At 47.0% G+C, this 23181-nt stretch overlaps 1 protein-coding gene across 14 annotated transcripts in view; it reads left to right on the top strand.

Annotated features, from left to right (window-relative positions):
• Positions 1 to 23181, top strand: part of NAV2 (neuron navigator 2) — an 819601-nt gene that overhangs the window by 510765 nt on the left and 285655 nt on the right. For all 14 annotated transcript variants that reach the window (XM_021085311.1, XM_021085309.1, XM_021085312.1 and 11 more), the window contains 2 exons: positions 11273 to 11390; positions 21869 to 21921. In XM_021085311.1, the coding sequence (XP_020940970.1) occupies positions 11273 to 11390; positions 21869 to 21921 (171 nt within the window). The remainder of the gene's footprint in view (positions 1 to 11272; positions 11391 to 21868; positions 21922 to 23181) is intronic.

Here is a 23181-nt window from a genome sequence, read left to right as displayed (position 1 = left end):
CCTGGGTCAAATGGAGCATCACCTTTTATTAGCGGTGTGACCCTGTGTCCTTTTCTTAACCTTTTAGAGCCTCTGTCTGCCAGCGTGTAAAATGGGGAGGGTTCATTTATTCAACAGATATTGAGTGAGCACCTACTATGTGCCAGGCACCATCCTGGGTGTTTGGAAAATTCAGTGAGTAAAAAAGATGAGAATGTTTGTCCTCTTGGAGCTGTCACTCTGGTGGGGAGAGATTGTAGATGAGCTCATAGGGATAAAATGCCCGGCACACAGTAGGCCCTCAGCAAAAGCACATGCTGCCTCATGCACAGGTGGTAGCGATCAATAGGGAAGTAAGGGGGAAGGGACTGTGTGTCCTGTGATATCCTGGGAGGACAGCACACAAACAAGGAGCATCCTAGGCACTGAAAGTGGCCAAGGTGTGGGGCTAGCAGGCACCTATGTGCTCATCCTTAATGTCTCACCAGCCCCTCCCTGCACGTTCCCCAGCCTGGGGTATTTTTCTGGAGGCACAGTTTCAAAACCTCTGGAGTTGTCATGCATACCCACCTGTGGCTAATGGGTGTTCCTGCCAGACAGTGCCACCATTGTATGGCTGTGAGGCCCCTTCCCAGGCCAGCCTTGCCCACTTCAGGCCAGAGGAACTGGGGGACTTGACTCCTAAGCATTTCCCATCCAGGTACAGCCCTGCAGCGGGGACTACTGTGCTATTGGCATTTTGATTTTTGTGATTGTGATACTGTTGTGAGATGTTTGCTTTGTGCTCTGGTGACATGGGAAAGTGTCAGCCCCTCTCTTGGGTCTGTTAGTCTTGAAGGATGATTGGCCAGCTCTGTTCTCAGGGGCAGGAGTGGGTGACACTGAGGTGACTGTTGTGCAATGAGCGTTGCTCTTCTTATGGCTTTTCCCACGAGACCTTGAGGCTCGTCCTGGTGTGACTGGCAGTGCCTGTATGGGCCTCTGAGGAGCAGTGTAGCATTCTTAGGAGCCTGAGTTGCTGCTTTCAAAGACTGCATACTTATCCTGTGACATTGGGAAAGTCATCACCCCTCTCCTAGCCTCCATTTCCTCATCTGGAACATGGGGGAAATAAGACCTACCTCACAGGTGAGTTGGGAACTAAAGAAACCCATTGTTTGCAAAGTACTCACATCGCCTGTCGCCATCGTCATGGGAATGGTCATTGTCACTATATGTGTGCCCTTGCTATGTGCCAGGCATTATTAGAGGATCTCATTTCAGTCTCACAAGAATCTGAATAGGTAGTTGATCCGTTTTACAGATGAGAAAACTGAGGCTCAGATGTAGTTGAAGGTCCTTGCCCAGGATAACTATTGGGAAGTGGTTGAGGCATATCTGGAACCTTACGTGATCTGACTCTGGACTGTATCATTCACCATAGAATTTGGCCAGAGGTGGTTACCATCCTACATAGGAGCAGGACCCTGCAGAGGTGGCTGTTGAGTCAGGGCTTGAACAATGCACAGTGCCTGTGGCTCTTAGCACCTTATCTTGACTTGATATCATTCACAAGTAAAGTAGGAGGAAGAGTGGTGCTAGGAGGAGAGGCAGAATAGAAATCCAGATTAGCAATAAACCCTGCCCCTCCTCTAGGCAGTCACCTGCTGGGTGTGTACTTGTGCTAGCCCTTTGGAACAGAAGCATACATGGCGGGTGTCAGGGTGGATCTTTGGTAGTGGTGCAAGCAGATAGGTTACTGCTAGTTAAACACAGAGAAAACCAGCAGGGGGGGCTGCTCCTGCCCCCTGCTCCTGTCTTCTGGATCCAGACAAGGGATGTATACTCCTTGGCATATACAAGTTCCTATGAACCATGTTCCAACATGTATATTGAGCACAAGGGCTGGTAATACCCTTCTGCATGGGCTCAGGCAGGAGACACAGACCCTGGTCACAACTGATGCTCCTGGAACCCAATTTTCTAGCAGCTTTACCTGGCTGGAGACCAGCCGAGAGCCAAGAAGCCTTCCTAACAAACCTCAGAGCAGGAGTTCCCATCGTGGCTCAGTGGTTAACGAATCTGACTAAGAACCATGAGATTGTGGGTTCGGTCCCTGGGCTTGCTCAGCAGGTTAAGGATCTGGTGTTGCCATGAGCTGTGGTGTTGTTTGAAGACACGACTTGGATCCCATGTTGCTATGGCTCTGGTGTAGACATGGCAGCTACAGCTCTGATTTGACCCCTAGCCTGGGAACCTCCATACGCTGTGGGAGTGGCCCTAGGAAAGGCAAAAAGGCAAAAAAAAAAAAAAAAACCCAAAAACCTCAGAGCAACTCTGAGGGGTGCCACAAAAGCCTTGCACTTAGTTGTTTTGGTCAGTGGAAAAGTCTCATCAAGGCTCTTGCTTGAATGGTCCTGCTTTTACTTTACACCCAAATGTAAAGGTCTCTGAGGTCTTTTAAAGACAGTCCGGCAACTCAGCAGCCCGAAGGTAATCTTTGAAGGTATTGAAACTGTTATTCATAGTGATATCCATGGGCTGTCAAGAAAACATGGAACTGGTTAATTTCAAAAGTGGGGATCATGGAGTTCCCATCGTGGTGCAATGGAATCGAATCCAATTAGGAACCATGAGGTTGTTGTTTAGACCCCTGGCCTTGCTCAGTGGGTTAAGGATCTGGCATTGCTGTGCTGTATAGGTCGCAGATGTGGCTCGGATCCTGCGTTGCTGTGGCTGTGGTGCAGGCTGGTAGCTGTAGCTCCAATTTCTAGCCTGGGAACCTCCACATGCCGCTCACGCATCCCTAAAAAGCAAAAAAAAAAAAAAAAGTGGGGATCATGATAATCCATTGGGCCAGTGGAATAGTTAAAAATTGTGTGGCTTTTAAAAGTAGAAGCTGTCAACAATCTTGAATGACTTATTCCCCCAAAGCTTAGATAGCCATGTGTATTCATTTGAATAATCACCATTTAATAGTGTCTCCTGACCCTGTGTTAACCACTTGCATACATGCTCTCATTACGCCTGTAATGCAAACCTGTGTATCACCACTGGGTAAGTGAAGGCCCCCCACACGCACCATGGGCCACCTGGCTGGGAAGAGGGAAAGCCAGATTTCAGCCCTGGTTTGTGCCAGCTCCTGAGACTGCACACACACTGCCCTTGTATAGTTACTGTGGTCGACAAACAAACCACAAATGACCTGAGTACTGAGTAATGCATCAGTTGATGACAAAGATGGGGATGAAGGAGAGTCATTGTCCTCCAGGGCGGGCATGTAGTGAGAACCAAGAACACCGGGCAGAACCAGACTCTTCCTCTGAGAAACCAGGGAGCAGGGTCAGTGTTTATGCCCAGTCCCTGCCCCTGCTGTGCTGTGTGACCTTGAGCCTAAGATTGGCTTCTCTGTGCTCCCCCCTCTTTTTCCAATGTATGAGGCTGGGGATACCATTCACCCATTTGAATGTTTATTTCAAGGCAATGGTTTTAATCAAGGCAAGGTCTGCATTGATAGAGAATATATTAGACTGATGGGGAGAGAAAGGAAGTGGGAAGAAGCCACCAGCTAACCTCAGGCCCCTCACCTCCCCGCAGGCAGTTAAAAGGCTCTGTGGTCACATGGCCACACCTGTAGGGCAGGTACCAGGATCCTTGCTTGATGCTGGGGATACAGAAGTGAGCATGTTAATGAGCTTTGCCCTTAATAACAAATAGTGCATTTTGATTTTCTGAAAACTGGGACTAATGGAATAATCTTTTGTTTGTTTGTTTTTTGCTTTTTAGGGCTGCGCCTGCGGCATATGAAAGTTCCCAACCTATGCCACAGCAACGCCAGATCTGAGCCGAGTTTGCAACTTACACTGCAGCTCATGACAACGCCAGATCCTTAACCCACTGAGAAGGGGGTAGGGATCGAACCCTCATCCTCATGAATTCTAGTTGGGTTTGTTACCCCTGAGCCACAAGAAGTCCCAGAGTAATCATTATGGTATTCAGGTTCTGGCTGAGCACTCTATACTGTTGTTACAGTATCATTTTTGTACTTGAGAACATCCAGAACGAAACCATTTAACTACATACTATACTGTCCTGGAAATGATACAATGTTGAAGATGACCCCAAAGTCTACAGTGAGACCTTGAGTGGAAACTGATGGAATAGAAACCATCAGGTTGGCCTTTTCAACTGATGGAATAGAAACCATCACGTTGGCCTTTTCAACTGATGGAATAGAAACCATTCAGATGCTGAATGACTGGTGTGCTTGAATCTCTACACTGACGTTTCCTGCTAAGGGATCCCTTGTACTCTTTTCCTTCTGGAGAGGCTGTCCTAATGCGCTTTGCTATCTGCTGCCTTCTGCATCCATCAGGCTGCCCCCGCCTGTTGGTCTGGTTTAGCGTTGTTAGGGCAACAACTTTGGGTGCAGTTACTTTATGGATTTGGGGGAGGTGGGGGTCCTTCTTTGGAGTGCCAGCCACCCCCTTTCATTTGAGGGCTAATTGTAGGATAAACTTAGCAGCATCCCTGATGGTTTAACAACAGTGCCACTTTTTCAAATCAGTTTTCTTGTTACAACTAATCATCAGGTTCTCTACTTCAGCTGATCTGTCAAGGTTTTCCCTCTTTGATTTCAGCCTGTTTGATATGGAATGATGTGGAATTATAAGCAAACAAATGACACTCTCCTTGAAATTCTGTCACGGCTAATAAAGCGACTTAAAATGAATTCACTCCTCAGCTGTCACTGTCTTCCGGCCCCCTTTTTTCTTTTCGAGCCTTTGACAGCAGCTCCTTTCCCTCCCTCACCAGGTGCTTCTGGAATGTTGAGTCTCCGAGTAGATGTGGTAGGGGAGTGGTAAACTCATTGAGATGGATCAGAGCAGGAGAGACTCCTTCAGATACTAGGGCAAGCCGATTCTAGAGCCTTCTCCTCTAGAATCCTTTCTCTGGAATGATTTTATGATTGGAGTTGAGGGTACAGATGGTGGTTTTGGTCTTTCCTAGAACTGTAGTTTTTTTTTTTTTTTTTTTTTTTTTTGTCTTTCTGCTATTTCTTGGGCTGCTCCCGCGGCATGTGGAGGTTCCCAGGCTAGGGGTCAAATCGGAACTGTAGCCACTGGCCTACATCAGAGCCACAGCAACGCAGGATCTGAGCCGCATCTGCAACCTACACCACAGCTCACAGCAATACCAGATCGTTAACCCACTGAGCAAGGGCAGGGACTGAACCTGCAACCTCATGGTTACTAGTCGGATTCGTTAACCACTGCACCACGACGGGAACTCCAGAACTGTACAGTTCTTTATCTTGCCCATTGCTACTGAAAGTTCACTGATCAAGGACCAGTGGGCTCTAGGGCAAAACAACAGCTGCCCTAAGTCTCCAGAACTCTGGAGAGGGAGGAGTTCTGGAGAAATCATTTCTGGATGCCAGAGGCTGAGAGGGGAAGCCCAGCATTCTTTTAGCCCTTGCTCAAAATCTTTCAAACAACGCACACTGCTCCATTTTTGTTGAGTTCCTGAACCTGATGGAGTCTTTGGTGAGTTAGGATATTGTAGGTTTATTTTCCAAACTAAAAGCACTATTTTCCAGGTGCTGCTTGGAGGAAGGGTAGGCATGGCAGGAACTACTGAAACAGCAAGGGATGGAGCTGAAGTATGTTAATACTTAGCATGGCCCGTGAAAACTGTATTTATTAAAATAAATCTAGGCAGTTCCTTATGACTTCTTCAAAAAGTCAAGGGCTGGGGAGGGAGGAGGGAAGAGGAAACGCCAGATAATTAATGATTGTTATTGAATGGGTCCTGATTAATGAGCTCGAGCTGTGGAGAGGTTTTATTTTCTCTATGCTTTCCCTCTTTTCAATCGATAAAGAGATCTGAGATCCTGGCTAGAGGATTCACTGAGAGCTCACATTAAGTCCCCTGTATAATCAGTTTCCAAGGATCTGCCCTTTTTCTCTCTGTTCCGATCAATCGTAGCAACCACTTAGGGATCTCCTGCCATGTGCCCCCTCCTCGAGAGGCACGTCTGGGCACTGGAGATGTGTGAGGTAGTCTCTGCCTGAATCTGGTGGCTGGAGGTGAGGATGTCATGTTATGATACAGAGAAGTGCCATCTCTGCGTCACATGCAGCTCAGGATGCCATCAGGACATCAGGGGTGATTTCATGGAGAGACTGGCATAGCAATGGAGTTTTACCAGGGGCGGGGGTGGGGGGGATCCCAGGTGGAGGCTCTCAGGAGGATGGGGCAGTAGGACTTCAGAGCTGGGGAGTCTGGAGGTCCAGTTTTCCTGAGGGTGATCATAATTATTACCAAGCACTTGCTGGGTAGCATATTATGTTATATGCTGTCCTATGCCACAGCCTGGCACCATTTTTCTGTAAAGAGCTGGACAGTAAATATTTGAGGCTTCGGGGACAAAAGACTATCACGACTACTCAATACTGCCATTGGGTATGAAAGCAGCCACAGACCAGTGGGTGTGGCTGGGTTCCCCTAGAACTTCATTTTTTTTGTTGTTGTTTTTGGCTGCACCCACGGCATGTGGAAGTTCCTGGGCCAGTGATGGAAACTGCCCCACAGTTGCGACCTGTGCCACAGCTGCAGCAATGCCAGGTCCTTAACCCGCTGCACCGCAAGGGAACTTCCCCCTAGAATTTTGTTTACAGAAACAGGTGGTCTGCTGGGTTTGGCCTAGGTCACGGTTGACTAGTCCCCGTGTTATCATATATCATATATTTATGAAGGATAAAACTGAAATGCAGACAGGTGAGTAGAAATTCACTTGCCAAGGGCCAGCTTGACATGATCAGTTCCCAAGCCCATGCTCTTCATTTTCACACGCATTGCCTCCCTTGCAGGGTGGGATTCTGGCTGGGAGAGGGGGTGGATGAAAAGACTGCCTTGAGTCAAGGTGTGAAGAGTCTGCCTTTAATTCAGCTGTTGATGTTTTCTTGAGCAGGTGATGGGATTAGAGGATGCTCCAGGAAGATTAGGTCAGCAGTGGCGCGTAGGTAGTGGAGAGAAGAGCTCTTGTTTTTTTTGTGTGTGTTTTCTTTTGTCTTTTTGCCTTTTCTAGGGCCGCTTCCTGCAGCATATGGAGGTTCCCAGGCTGGGGTCGAATCAGAGCTGTAGCCACCGGCCTACGCCAGAGCCACAGCAACAAGAGATCCGAGCTGTATCTGCAACCTACACCACAGCTCACGGCAACGCCGGATCCTTAACCCACTGAGCAAGGCCAGGGATTGAACCCGCAACCTCATGATTCCTAGTAGGATTCGTTAACCACTGCACCACAACGGGAACTCCAAGAGTTCTTGTTTTAAACAGTCTGGGGGTAGAGAGGTTCCTTTCTTTGGCAGAGCCACTCCTGACCACTACAGAACTTTAAAAGTTCTTCCTGGTATACCAGATGGCCTCACCAGGGCTCTACGTGGTGTGTGTGTTTGTATGTACTTATTGAAAGAAGCTTGCTTAACCTCGGTTTCCTACTGTATTGATTGTACAGACACACAGAGGGCTGGCTTAATGAGAGTACATCTAGTTTTAAGTACCCTTCATCACCTAGGAAGGGAATGGGCGGAGGTACATATCCCCTCCCCTCAGCACTGTCCTTGTCCGTGGCCTGTTCTCACCTTAGCTGGTGGTTATGGGGCACACGGCTCTAACCTTTGAAATGGTTTCACAGACCCTCAAACCCTCAGCCTGTAGGATCCCTCCAGGGCTCGGGATGAAATCAGGGCTGTATCTCCTATTCAGAGAAGGAGGCCTCCCTCTGTACCAGCCTGGCTGGTTTTTGCCCTGCTTTTCTTTTCTAGTCTCCCATGGTTTGTGATCCCAGATGGGGGTGCTCCAGACTCTTGAAATTGTACTTTGTGAGGGAGATCGGGAGTGAGTCTCCATGTCTTTTTTGTCCTGGAGGTTTGGGGTAGGGGATGTGATTGGTTTTGCTCTGACCTATTTTATAAAGTTGGTAGTGAAATCTCTCATTATTCCTTATTTCCTGAACATTTAGCATGGGTCAGATTCTCTGTCCTTTATGTACATAAACTTTTTCGTCTTCATAATAGCTGAATGATGTAGGTATTATTTCCCCCTTTTTATAAATGAGGCCAAAGGGCACAGAGGAAATAGGCATAATGGCTGCTAAGATTTGGAGCAGTCTGCCCACTCCAGCGCCTTCCTCTTGACCACCCACTGCCTCTGCTTCCTGAGCCCCATGTGGATCAGGCCTGGGGCTTCCAGATGGTGCCTCACCGAGTCTTCACAACCACCTTTGATGTAGACTTTGCTGTGTTCATTTTACAGCTGGATAGACTGAAGCCCAAAAACCTGAGTGACTTGCCTAAGGGCATTGCTAAGACCTCAAGGAATACTAGGGATAGAACTAGATTTGGGGGTTTTATTTTTTGTTTGTTTTTGTTTTTTGTTTTTTTTTTTTTTCTCTTTAGGGCTGCACCTGTGACATATGGAGGTTTCCAGGCTAGGGGTCCAATCAGAGCTATAGTTGCCAGTCTACACCACAGTCACAGCAATGCCAGATCTGAGCCATGTTTGCAACCTACACTACAGCTCATGGCAACGCCAGATCCTTAACCCACTGAGCAAGGCCAGGGATTGAATCCACAACCTCATGGTTCCTAGTCAGATTCATTTCCACTGTTCAGCAATGGGAACTCCCGGTTTTTATTTACTTTTAAAAATTCTTTCAGTGAGGGAGTTCCCATTGCAACTCAGTGGGTTAAGGACTCAACATAGTGTCTGAGGATGCGGTTCGATCCCTGGCGTCACTCAGTGGGTTAAGGATATGGCGTTGCCAAAAGTTGCAGCATAGGTCATAGATGCAGCTTGCATACGGTATTGCTGAGGCTGTGGCGTAGGCCAGCAGCTGCAGCTCTGATTCCACACCTAGCCTGGGAACTTTCATATGCTGCAGGTGCGGCCCTAAATAGAAAAAAAAAGCATTTCACTGAGAACATAATCATATAGAGGAATGAGCCTCATCAGTAGGAGGGCCTCATGAAGGGGGTGACTGGTTCTAATAATTTATATTCATATCCAGAGGAGCAGCGTTGGAGAGGATCCAAGGAATTCGAGAGTCAGTCAGCCTGGATTCAGATTCTGGCTCTGCCACTTACCTGTGACCTTGGATAAGTTAGTTGCGCTCTCTACCCTTTCATTTTCTCCTCCGAAAAATAGTTACTAGTATCTACCTCACAGACTGAGGATGAAATGAGTTAATATGTTACAGTGTTTGTACCAGTGTCCGGCATGTGTTAGGCTCTGTGTGTTAGCTGTTATGAAGCTCTTACTCTGCACAAGGCTCAATTCCCCCAAAATATTTTGCCCTCATAATAACTAACAAGCAGATCTATTGATCCCATTTATTGATAAGAAAACTAGAGTTAAAGAGCTCATCTGAAGTCATACCTCCATTCTTCCACTGATGTACAGGGAGAATATCTACTGTGCCTTGTGATGCTGTAGGTACTTGAGATCCATCACTGAACAAAACAGACTCAAATTCGTACTTTGGGGAGCCTCCAGAGCTGGGACTTGAACCCAGGTCTTGCTCTTTTCCTTTAAATGTTTGTCCCCTTCCCTCTCTCTCTTAACAATCTCATCTAATGACCATCACCCTTTCAGGTTGGCCATTATAATGACCAGTACAGCACGCCACTTCCTTAGCTTTGTCAGTGCTTATGAAATTGAAATGATCTTGCTGTACTAAATTTTGGATCTGACACTTTGGGAGTCAGGAGGAAGGACAGTAATATGGCTCTAAGGATTAAATGCCACGGTCCGCAGTATGAAATTGAACCAGACTTCAGGTGGGTCTCTGCAGTGAAGACTGAGCTTCAAGGTGTGGGTGGGGTGGGGGTGGACAGGGGTTGTCTGTTCTCAGCACTTGATGGAGTAGAAAGTGCACATCTGCCTGGTCCCGTCTTGAGATGAGGCTTTCACCATCCTAGGCGGAGTAGTCAGAGGTGCCGCCTTTCCAGAAGGGCCTTGATTGACAAGTGGAGGCCCCAGCCCTCGGTCTCCATTCCTGGAGCCATGAAGGGGAGCGCCCCATTGTGTGAGAGTCCTTCCGAGCATGGCGCAGGGAAGAGCAGAGTGGAGGGTGGGAGCTGGGGCCAGACCAGGCTCCCACGGCTCTGCGAGTCTCACAGGATCTCAGAGCAGGCCTGCTGGTGGAGATCTGAGGACCACCTGCATCATACCACCTGCATCATTTTGGTGGCGGCATCACAGGGATTAGTACGCTGCTGTCGTGGCCCAGCCGAGATGGGGGTACTTCTCTTTATGAGCAGTCATTTGTTCATTTCACTGCTGGGGGACAGGAAGGTGCTGATAAACAGGGCCTGCATATCCCCTACCAACAAGTCCATGCCTGGAACTTAGCACTCAGAATTGATGATTTTACATTTTGGTTTTGGCTTGTGTCATTTAGGGAGAAAGTTTGTAGGCGAGAGTTTTCTCCTGTTTGTGGGCTTGTTAGAAGAAAATATTCTTTGTGCCGATGATTAATGACTGAGAGGGGCAGGTCTCTTCATCCCCCAAGGGAGGGGGTCTGCTTTCCTGATCCCGTGATGACCCAGCCTCAGTCTCTCTGTGCACCAGTGCTGTGTTTAAATATCTTGGCAGTTTCGGGTAGGGGGGTTTGTTTTGGGGTTTTTTTTGTGTGTGTTTTTGTCTGCAGGATCCCAACAGTGAAAATGATGCGGGGCTTTTAAATTAAACCGATTAAATTTGAGATGATTGTGAGGCCATCAATAACTCGACTCACACAAGAGTAATTGAAGGACTCTATGTTTTGGTCCTTGGCTTCTTTACAAGGGACCCCGGCTCCTGAGAACTCAATAGCCCTCCTTTCCCTGAAATGGCCCATTAAAAGATGCCTATTTGGGTGGTAACCTCCCCATACGTTTTCTCAATAAAGAGAAAAAGATGGGAAGGGGTGGGGGGATGGGAGGCTCTCCTGCATTTAGAGCCGCAGCCCCTCAAAGCCGCCTGGAGCAGACTGTTTAGTTCCGTGTCCCCTGTCGCATTCAGGCCTCTGCATGTTTGGAAGCTTTCTTTAGCTTTTTCATGAGCTTTGACGGCAGATCTCTCAATAGGTGACAGCCCGGCTCTGGCCAGCTGAATGCCCCATCAGCACAATGTACTGCATGTTAATGGCCCCGGCTGGCCCCAGACAGCTCGCCAGGGACAGTGGCTGCTGCACCGGCCTGGCAGCTGCCTCAGCCTCTAAGATGAGAAGTAACTCGGTTCCTCAAGCTGCCTGTTTGCTTTTTTGCAGATCTACACGGACTGGGCCAATCATTATCTAGCCAAGTCAGGCCACAAACGTCTCATCAAGGATCTCCAGCAAGATGTGACAGACGGCGTCCTCCTGGCCCAGATTATCCAGGTTGTGGGTAAGAGCAGATTTTACGTTGGAAATGGATGAGTTACCGCGGAGACCAGTCAAGAAGGGGTCGAGTTGGGCAAGAGGGAACGGAACCCTGACGTCTCTGAAAAAAAATGCAGTGTTTCTGTCACATGCATAAACAGTTTATTTGGCTTGATTCTGGGCTCAGGGAGTGTGGGGACCAGCTCACTTTCCCTGGTAAGATCACCTGCATGGCAGTCTCGACTCGATCCTCTAAGAAGAAGGACTAGCCATGGCTGGAGGGAAACGCTGGTGATGTGGGGAGGGGCTCTCTGTCCCCCTTCTCACCTCTTAGCATTTTCTGGCTTGCTCATTTCCCCTTCATGATGGTGCTTTTTTGTGGATTACTCTGGAAATATTTTAGGGGGAAAAAAAAAAGCAGTTCGGTGCTGGTTTATTCCTTTGATTCTCAAAGCATCAGACTCTGCATAGGGCTGGTTCTGGTTTTCATACCAAGGGAAGGAAACTGGAGTGGTAGGATAGCACCTAGGCCATGTGCTGGGGGAAGAGGAGTCACCCTGGGCAGGCACGTGGGCACAGGCTGGGGACAGCATTGCCTTGGGTCTGAGGGGAAGCGCCTCTGCCTGAGAGCTCAGTGCAGACTGTGGAGGCGGGAGGTCAATTAGATGGCATTAGGCTGATTGTTGTCGCTGGCAGCCTTGGCAGCCAGCTCATGCCAAGAGAGAAAGTGGAAAAGAGGCACAGGGGCCCTAGGCCCTCAGGCATGTGTTGTTATAGAAAAGCTGCTTATCCCTCAAGTGTGAGAAATAGCCTTGTGTAGTTGCAGGTCCGCTCACCTCTGTGGAGATGGTACCTTAAAATACAGGCAGAGGGGCCTTAGATGAAACTTTTGGACTGTCATTCAAAGATGCTTCCCCACTGTCCTAAGATCAATTCAAGACCGGATTCTTCTGTTGGTCCTCCTTCTCTTTCTCTCCTTTTCCCTTCTCTCTCTGTATTAGCTGGCTGTTGCTGTATAACAAATTGTTACAAACAACGTCTTAAAACAACATATGCTGACTACCTCACAGTTCCTCTGCATCAGGGGTGCAAGCTCGATTTAGTTGGTTGCCTCCAAAATGCTGCAGTCAAGGTCTTGGTCAGGGTTGAGTTCTCATCTGGAGCTTGACTGGAGAGGGGTCAGGCTGCTACCTCTACATCTTTTTTTTTTTTTTTTTTTTTTTTTTTTTTTTTTTTAAGGGCTGCACCTGGGCATATATGGAAGTTCTCAGGCTAGAGGTTGAATTGGAGCTGCAGCTGCTGGCCACAGCAACAGCCACAGCCACTCTAGATCTGAGCCACATCTGCAACCTATGCCACAACTTGTGGCAATGCCAGATCCTTAATCCACTGAGCAAGGCCAGGAATTGAACCTGCATTCTCATGAATAGTAGTCGGGTTCTTAACCCACAGAGCCGCAACGGGAACTCCTATTTCGTTGTCTATAAAATGGGTGTAGACATGCCTGTTTTATCTGATCTTGTAGCAGTCTTATGAAATACAAGGTAGGTATCAGATTTGAAATGTGTGCTTGGATAATGGGAAGTGTTTCTGGGTAGCACTTGGTAGCCACTGCCTAGAAAGGTACCTGTAGAAAGATGATGAGGCCTTGAAATCAATAACAGAGTGTGTAGGAGTTCCCGTCATGGCACAGTGGTTAATGAATCCGACTAGGAACCATGAGGTTGTGGGTTTGATCCCTGGCCTTGCTCAGTGGGTTAAGGATCCGACGTTTCCATGAGCTATGGTGTAGGTCACAGACGTGGCTTGGATCCTGTGTTGCTATGGTTCTGGCGTAGGCTGGCAGCTATAGCTCTGATTTGACCCCCTAGCCTGGGAACGTCCATATGCCGCGGGAGCGGCCCTAGAAAAGGCAAAAAGGCAAAAAGACAAAAAAAAAAACAGAGTGTGTCATGATTAGTTACGTCTGTCAGGTCCTAAATGAGGTGAATGGTAATATGTATCACAAATTGACTAAGCATAGTGTTACAGAAATATAAACTAACACCTTTTTTTTTTAAATCATTGCTCAGGAGGATGCCTTCCTGAATCTGTTTGGATGAGATGAACCTCCCTAGACAGTGACCTCTCTAGACCTGAGCTACTGATTTCAGTGGCTCAAGTTAGTACCACTGAGGCAGGCTGCACCTCAGGCCACCAAGTGGCTTTCCCCCAGGCCTCCAGGAGGGGCCTCCTCTGGCCAGCGACTCCCTACCAAATAAAACCAGAGGGCAGCACAGGGATATCTACCCTTGACTGTGCCAGGCTCACACCCTCTGCTCTGGGTGTGGAGAACAGAGGCCCAGAATAGAGGGAGATGAAAAGGCAGCTAAACATAGGAGGCTCCTCCATGATCTCTTCCCCAGCTTGTCTGTCAGCCCGTTCGGAATGTCTGATCTCAGCATGTCTTGTGAACACAGGTCTCTTGCTAAGGACGTGGTGGCAGCACTGTCTGACTAGGAGGCTAAACTGCTGATCACTTATATTCTTTTTTTCTTTGCTTTTTTTTTTTTTTTTTTTTTTTTTTTTTTTTTGGCTGTGCCCACAGCATGTGGAAGTTCCTGGGCCAGGAATCAAACCTGAGCCACAGGGAGTTCCTGCTGTGGCTCATCAGAAATAAATCTGACTAGCATGCATGGGGACGCAGGTTTGATCTCTGGCCTCTCTCAGTGGGTGAAGGATCTGGCGTTGCCGTGAGCTGAGGTATAGGTTGCAGATTTGGCTTGGATCTGGCGTTGCTGTGGCTGTGGTGTAGGCAGTGGTGACAGCTTTGAATCCGATTCAGCCCCTAGCCTGGGAACCTCCACCTGCCTCAGGTGTGCCCCCCCCAAAAAAAAGCATGCATGAGAACCTGAGCCACAGCAGTGACAACACCAAGTCCTTAACCGTTAGGCCACTAGGGACCTCAATGATCAGCTGTACTCTTTACATCTGAACTCTCTGCTCTCCTCCACACATGCTAAAAGAAACCTATTAAAAGAAAATATAAAAAATTAGATGTGTACATGTTTTTAATATATACGTTGATGTGTATGTGTATATATACACACATATGTGTGGCTGGGGTGGGGACTTGTATATATCTCTATTCTAAGATTTTCCCAGAATTGGAATCCTAGTGACCCCATCTTGGCTGACAGAATTCTAGTGGTTACAGTTGCTCTTTGGCTGGAGAGCTCCTACTCATTCTTAAAAAGTCACTCTGAGGAGCTCCCATCATGGCGCAGCAGAAACAAATCCGACTAGGAACCATGAGGTTGTGGGTTCGATCCCTGGCCTCACTCAGTGGGCTAAAGATCCGACATTGCTATGAGCTGTGGTGTAGGTCAAAGACGTGGCTCGGATCCCGCATTGCTGAGGCTGTGGTATAGGCCGGCAGCTGTAGCTCCGATTGATCCCTAGCCTGGGAACCTCCACATGCCCTGGGTGTGGCCCTGGAAAAAAAAAATAATAGAGACAAAAAGTCAGTTTTTCTCCAACAACCTTTCTGGCTCCCCCAGGCAGAGCTGGAGAAACCCTCTTCTATCATTCCACTGAGGGCTATCTTGGGCCTCGGTCTCCCCAGGCCTAGGTCTGAGTCATGATGTTCCTTTCTGGGTTTACAGCATTTAACATGGCACCTAACACGCAGCGATGTTCAAGCTGAGGAGATGAGGAAGGAGAATTTCATTCACGGCAGCCCTCACTTCCCTAAGCCTGGGGTGGATTGTTTCCAACAGGTGGCCTGGGTGTTTCCCCTTCTCAGTGTTGAGTATCCCTCTAAACTATATGTCACCCCCCTCTTTCTGGGATTCTGCTGCAGCTCTAAGATTTGGAAGGGACTTTTTAAAAGCCTTGACCTGGAGTTCCCATGGTGGCTCAATAGGTTGAGAACCTGACTAGTATCCACAAGGATGTAGGTTCAATCCCTGCATCGCTCAGTCGGTTAAGGATCCGGCATTGCCCTGAGCTGTGGTGTAGGTTGAAGATGTGGCTTGGATCTGGTGTTGCTGTGGCTGTGGTGCAGGCCAGCAGCTGCAGCTCTGATTGGACCCCTAGCCTGGGAACTTCCATATGCCATGGGTGTGGCCCTCAAGAGAAAAAAGAAAAACAACCTTCAACCTGATAGGTGAATTGGTTTTGTGAAAAGCCATCAGCAGATTCTGTTAAATCTTCCTGTGTGGGGCAGCTTACTTCCTCCTCAGCCAGTTCTAAGGATGGAGTGTTAGAATTCTTTAAAAGATCTTCCCTTGTTGAATCAAAATCTGCTTCCCCTCGGTAAAGGTCTTCTTACAAGTACTAGTTCTGCCTTCTTGGGCTCCAGAGAGCAGTCTAATCTCAGACAAGTAAAGCATCAAAGTAATTGACACGGGTTGTGGATTATGACCACGGAATAAAATAAGAATCACAAATCTATACCGATGGTTAGATAAATAGACCTATCAGTGGAGGAGAAGAGCGGACTCAGCTGTACTGACTGGAAATATGAAAAGGAGTTGCAGGTGTGATGTAAAGATTAGTTACGGCAAGAATCATCAGTGGATGCTTCAATCTAGAGGAAAAAGTTTGATGAAGAACCGGCTATTTGCATGATCTCAAAGTGCCTCCCCACTGATGGCTTGTTAGTTACAAAGGGAAATATAGTAACCACATGGGAGAGTCAGGTGTCATGACCACGTGATCAGAATTACGTCAGTGGTGAGGAACAGCTGGATGTCACATGCTTCCTGATGTGGTGCCCCCCCCCCAAAAAGGCAGCATCACTTAATATTGCATTCCTCTCAGGGATGGAAAACCTGAAACCAATCATGAAGCATCTCAGGCTCAAATTGTGGAACATTCTATTAAAAAATTGGCCTGAGTTTTTCCAAAATGTCGGTGCTGTGAAAGACCAGGAAAAAAAAAAAAAAAGGCTGAGAAATTGTTTGAGAAGAAAGGATTACTAAAGAGACCTGACAACTAAATGCACTGCATGATCCTGGACTAGATTCCATACAGGGTAATAAAATGCCATAAAGGACATCTTTGAATCAATTGGCAAAGTTGGAATGCTGAAATGATAGCAGTGGTTTCTGAATTTTAAATTAGGACCATGAGATAATCTCCTTGTTCTTTGGAAATACACCCTGAAAAGAAAGGATATGATCTATGCGACCTACACTAAAGTGATTCGGGAAAAAAGAAAATGTGTACCTATAGAGGGAGAGAGGAAGGGAGAAAATGAGAGTGGTTGATGGTATATGGGAATTCTCTGTACTGTTCCTGTGACTTTCCTGTAGGTTTGAACTTATTTCAAAATAGTTAAAAGAACACATCTAAATGAAAGTCCATGAAAACTTGCATGCAGGGAGGTTGTCCTTTTAAGGGACAATCTCTTCCCAGCCCTTGGAGGGAGGAATGTTAAGCATACTGATTAAGGACCAGTGGTGCAATGAGGCCTGACCCATGATTGGAAAGATAGAGGGGCGGCGTTGGGAGGGTGGGAATCAGGAAGAGGTTCCTCAAGGAATTTATCTCTAAGCCAAGACCTCAGACTTGGAGTTAGCTGTGGAGGGCTTTCCTGGCAGAGAAAATAGTGTGTAGAAAGGCTGGAAGGGAGCTCCTATTGTGGCTTAGCAGATTAAGAACCTCACATAGTCTCCATGAGGATGTGGGTTGAATCCCTGGCCTTGCTCAGTGGGTTAAGGATATGGCGTTGCCACAAGCTGCAGCATAGGTTGTAGATGCGGCTTGGATCCAGCATTGCTGTGGCTGTGGTATAGGCCTGTAGCTGCAGCTCCAATTCTACCCCTAGCCTGGGAACTTCCATATGCTGCAGGTGCAGCCTTACAAAGAAAAAAGGAAAAAAACAAAACACTGGCAACTAGAAAGCCAGAGGCTCAACAAGGCAAAATAAGGCATGGCTGCCAGGTACAGATGGTAAATTCTGGGCATTAACCTGAGAACAACAAAGGGCAGTGGGTTGAAGAGTTGATTTTCAGGTTGGGGATCTTACCTCCCCCTCAGTTAGTTCTAATGATGGAGAGTTGGAATCCTTTGAAAGCTAAGGCATGTAACTCGAAGGAAAACATGAAATGCTCTTCTCAGGCTCTGCTCCCACCTAAGTCTTCATCTACCCCAGATGGCTCCTAGGCTCTAGCCCTCTCTCTACCTGTCCACCCAAGAAGCTGGTCTCCCCAGATGGTGGAGTTATTTGGGGCCCATACTTTCCCATGCTTGCCTTCTGCCCATTTGGCAGAAAATAGACCTCTTGCTGCTGCCTCTTAGTGCCCTTGCTTTCGTGACTGTGGGTTGGGTGTCTGTGTTCAGCTTCTTATTAGCGTGATTATCTTCTTGAGTCATGAGCTGCCCGAAGTTGGCAGTTGCCTGCCAGCCCATCACGGTGCCATGTCCGTGAGTTATTAGAAAGGTTTACGAGGCCTGGATAAACAGCATGAATCAAGAGGGAGAGACAGGCGTCCCTCCTCCTGCTTACATTGCTGTCACTCAGGGAGGATGCCAGAGGGCTTGGAGGGAGAGAAGGGGCGGGAGAAGGGGAGGAAGGAGGGAAGGGGATAAACAAAAGAGCATGGGAGAGAAGGAGGACGCCAGGACAGAGAGGAAAGGATTTCCCAGTAGGGTGACGAGAGCTGATAGCTTATCTTCCATCACCATTTGGGTGGCCCCTGGGCACAACTTGGAAATGCAGACAACACGCAGGACTCCACCTTCTTTCTGTGGATGACCTCCTACCATGGCGAGACCTTGGGTAAGTCATTTGCCTTTCAGTGAGGGCAGCCAGGTTCTCCTTCTATACGCTGGCAGGGCTGCCAGCTGCCCTGTGCACACGCGTAGACGCTGTGCCTAGATGCCTGGGCTGTTGAAATGCTCTAAGCCTTTCCGAGGAGGTCTTTTGAGATGTGATGAGCTTGATGCTGTACTTCTCCAAATGTGCTGATGCTTTCCAATGTCGAACCCTTCACCTTGTGTGCGGACAGGTTACCACCTAAGCCAGCTGAGAATGTTGTGAACGTGCTGGAATAAATAAATTGCCATTGGCACTTAGGGATGCCAGTTTTAATCTCAGTTGAGGACTTTGGGGGTCAAAAACCTTTGCATCTTTGGTTATCTGCTTTGGGCTGTGGCCAAAGACCCCCTACTCTGAGTGAATAAATTCAAATCTGAAGACTAAGCTCGCCTTCTTATCAGCAGAATTGGAGCTGCTATTATGGCTCTAAGTATTCATGATAACCATTGAGATTTTTGAGAATTTGAGTTCTTGAGGAATTTGAGTTCTTTGAGTACTTGAGGAAGTATTTAAATCACATGAAATTGGAAGCTAGGAGGTCCAGACTTGTTTTGCATTTTTATTAAGCCTTTCAGTTTGGGTTTAGTCATGATGGGTCTCTTCCCATGTTGTCTTTAGAGGATCATTAATGGGCTCCATCCCACTGATTGATTTTCAGTGTTGAGAAGTGACAGCATTAGGCTAATGAATTCAGGGAGCACCTGACGGTGATTTAGGTGACAAACCACGAGAAAGATAATTAGACCAAACCCCTTTGGTGTTGCTTATCCAGAAGGTATATAAAGAATCTTTACAATGACTTCTCAGGGTTACAGTTAGCCATCCTTCACTTAAATGAGCACTAATGAACTGGTGCCATACTGGGTATTGGTCAGAATCTGATGGATGACTTATGACTTTGGCCATCATGAGTGTCCAGTTGGAAGATACCTTGAGTGGCCTTGATTCTCGAAAGCCACGTATATATTCTTCAAGTCTTATATATCAAAATCCAAGGTCAGAGTACAAACCTGCCCTAATTTCCCATGTTTGAAGGCGTGCCATTTGTCAAGGATCTTTCTTCCTTTTTATCTTCAATATGTGTGTTTATGTGTATGAGTGAAAGGGCAGCTGTCTCAAAATAACAGCAAAACTTTGATTGTTTGAAATGTTCAGAATAGTCCTTCATTCCCCTCAATAAATATGTATTGAGGGGCTACTGTATGGTAGGCACTGTTCTGAGCTCTGGGGTGACAGTAGAAAACAAAGCAGACGAAAATCCTCATTCTTGTGGAATTTACCTGCTAGTGGTGCCTTCTGGCTAGTTATATTTTCCAGTGAATTGAGGAACAAATATACATGAGTTATCCCATGCATTGGGCATCTTTTACCTGCTTTTAAAAGGCTTTATGGCATTTCTTTGGGGAGTAGGGAAAAGCCGTGGAAGAAGCCTGTCCCAGTGTTCTTTAGAGTTGAGAAAACTCAGTTGACTCTCTGAAGACAGAGGTCTTCCCAGGAGGATCATAAGCCTGAATATCTATTACTTTGGGCACATTCTAAAGAAGCTATAGATGAGGCTGAATGTATACTGACTAGGCTGTCTCTGGTAATTAGATTTTAAAAGCATTTCCTGCCACTAGCTTGCTTTCTTATTTTTTATTTATCTCTCAAGGTAGAAACACTAGAGAAAAAATAAACCCACTTGAGGTAACAGTGGGTTATATTTAGGTTCTAAAACCTTAATATCATGGGACCCTTTGATTCTGTTACCTTCTCAGGCACTTTTCAATGTCCTTTCTCTTTGTGGAAGTTTTAGGCATCATAGCTGGTAAAATCTGATGTAGGAATTCTCGTTGTGTGGCGTTCCGGTCGTGGCTCAGTGGTTAACGAATCCGACTAGGAACCATGAGGTTGCAGGTTCCATCCCTGGCCTTGCTCAGTGGGTTAAGGATCCGGCGTTGCCATGAGCCGTGGTGTAGGTCGCAGACACGGCTCGGATCCCGTGTTGCTGTTGCTGTGGCGTAGGCTGGAGGCTACAGCTCCGATTCGACCCCTAGCCCAGAAACCTCCATATGCCGTGGGAGTGGCCCAGAAATGGCAAAAAGACAAAAAAAAGGGGGGGGGGAATTCTCTTTGTGGTACAGAGAAAATGAATCTGACTAGTATCCATGAGGATGCGGGTTTGGATCTGGGTTGCTGTGGGTTAAGGATCCAGTGTTGTTGCGAGCTGTGGTGTAGACCGCAGATGCAGCTCAGATCCCACATTGCTGTCAGTGTCATATAGGCTGGCAGCTACAGCTCCAATTTGACCCCTAGCCTGGGAACTTCCATATGTTGTGGGTCTGGCCCTAAAAAGCAGGGGGAAAAAAAATCTGATGTAATACACATTTTTTTAAAAAATTCAATTTTACAAGCATCTATTGAGACCTAAGATACAAGTGTGAAAAATGAAGACATGTCTACAAGGCTGGGGGAGGCAAGAAAAAGAGTTACACATTGGGTGATCAATAGCAAAGTAGAGGCAGGTTCAGGGTGCTGAGAGAGCAGAGGTCTGAGTGGGCCTTTTCCTTCTGGGAGTAGGGGTAGGGTATAGGGACGTGGGGTCAGGGAGGAATCTCATAAAGGCTTCACACAGGAGACAGATCAGTCATTCTTTACTGTAAAGTCCTGGCTGAGTTTCTGATGGAGTCATCGGATGGAGACGTCAAAAAGGAAAATTTTGTTTTACATAGACAATAAGTATATATTATGGGGTTAATGATGGCTCCCATACAGTGTGTGCTAGGCAGTGCCCTGAGCATTTTACTGATATCACAGCTCCTCCTGTGACGTAGGTAGTATTAGCTCCATTTTATGGGTGAGGAAACCGTGGCCCAGAGAGGTTGTGTTACATGGCTAAGATCACACAGCTCAGAAGCTGTACATCTTGTCTGTAAACTGGGATATCTTTGCCTTCAAGTCACTTCATATACTGCCTTTTTGGAGCACTCAGATGCCTTGGGTTGTGTCCTGCAAGGACTTCTCCTTGCTTAGGCACATTCACCATGAGAAGCCAGGCCTTTCTTCCCTGCTGTTATTTGATTTCCAGCTAATTCAGTCAACCTCTTTCTATCACTTCTCTAAGTAGATAGGCACTGTTTTGACTTCAGTAGGGTGTGTGTTAGATCTAGTCTGGACTCACTATATGATGGAGGATGGGCAATTTTTAAAGTCTCACTCTGGTGTCTTTCCATTTGCCACCACTTTGGGGATAGGATCGGGACAAACAAAAGCAATCTTAGTATTTCTGGCTAAAGATAGGGTGAGACCCTCTCATCTATGGCTTCTGTCTCTAGGAGCCAAGTTATGGCTAGACCGTTCTGCCCCAAGGACCCCATCTTTTGTGGGGAAGTTGTAGTTGCATTTTAAGAACCTGAAGCACAACCTATTTCCAAGTCTCCAAACATTTCCACCATGCCCATCACTCCAAGACTGTCGTCAATGCAGTTGTCTCTGCCTTAGATGACAGCGACCTTGCCCCAGCTGTCCCTGGAGGACGGCGGCTTGATGAGTAAGCCCTGAAGCTTGCTAGACGCGTCTCAGCCGTTCACATGCCTGTGTTGGTTGGACAAACCCCAGGATGAGCCTTAGGATTGGCTTGGCCTCAAGGGTCCTGAACATCACTGCTCAACGCGTCTGTGATGATTGTTTATTTGTCTGACCTGTGTTTCTTTTTTCAGCAAACGAAAAGATTGAAGACATCAATGGCTGTCCGAAGAACAGATCGCAAATGGTAAGTGGTCCACGGGCAGCCAGTGTTTGTGTTATGTTAGTGAGCCCTGCCCCTAAATGATATTGACCATCTTGAAAACAGTCACACCACAAGCTTTACTCTGGGGGGTTATATTAATAAACTAACAGCCATTTCCAAATAGCCGTGGTCTGCTCCTCTGACATTTGCTGGCATTTACTGAAAAATGGCTGCGATTTTTACGTAGAGCGTGAGACAGCAAAGATGAAATATGGCCCTTGCTCTTAGAAACAAGTTATGCAGAATCTGTGCAAACATACCCTTGTTTAGAACCTGGGTGGATATGACTCCTTCTTCTTCCTCAGAGACCCACAACGATTTCTGTCTGTGTAGGGTGCTGAGAGAGCAAAGAGGCCCTGAGTGCTGTATCCTTGTGGGGTGGGGTATAGGGACATGAGAGTGGGGAGAAATCTCACAGAAGCCTCGCAGAAGAAGCAGATCTGTAGTTCTTTCCTCCAAAGGCCCAGGTGAAGCGGTGGGATCATACCAGCCAGAAATTGGGGTGTGTGGTCTAATTGCCTCTGAAGGTTAGAATGATGTGAGATCAGAACCATCAACAGGAAACATGAAATGTACAATCACCTCCAGACCATTCCCCTGTAACCTTGACAGCAACCTTCTCTCTGATGCGATGTGCTTAAGCTCTGATGTGATGGCTTTAAAAACATCTTTTTAAAAATCTATTCTGTTCTTGCTGCATGTCCTGCACGTAAGCTTTGAATTAAAATTCAGGATCACTGTTGAGTTCAAGAACCATTGAATTGTGATCCTCTTGAGTGCTTACTTCTCCCCTCTGAGATGCTTTTCAAATGTGGCTAGTTCTACAAAGAATGTGTATTATCAGAGTGTGTTAAGGTGATGCTAATACCTATTTAAAACATGAAGACGGCAACTGATGGACTTTTCTTTTCGTGGATGTTAAGTTGCTTCCAGAAATCTTAAAAAAGGCCTAATTTGTTTTTCTAACCTCACCTGGCTCCCTTTGAGAAGACGTAATCAGATAGTCTCATACAGAATACATGGAAATGGACTTCCCTTGTGGCTCACAACATAGCTAATCGGCGTTGCTTCTATAATGGCTGTGGCTCGACCCCCAGAATACACTGAGGTGATTGGCATTCCTTGGGTTTACTGTTTAATTTTCTAAATTGTTCATTATCCTAGAGAGTTGGACAGCCTTTTCAAGGTACCTTTTTTCCCATGCACACCAAGTTTCTTATTAAAAACAGAGTGAGTGTGTGT

The sequence above is a fragment of the Sus scrofa genome, chromosome 2 (genome assembly GCF_000003025.6).
Source record: "Sus scrofa isolate TJ Tabasco breed Duroc chromosome 2, Sscrofa11.1, whole genome shotgun sequence".
In the NCBI taxonomy this organism is placed as follows: Eukaryota; Metazoa; Chordata; class Mammalia; order Artiodactyla; family Suidae; genus Sus; species Sus scrofa.
The sequence above is the reverse complement of the archived record's forward strand: the minus strand, read 5'-3'. Positions and strand labels throughout refer to the sequence as shown.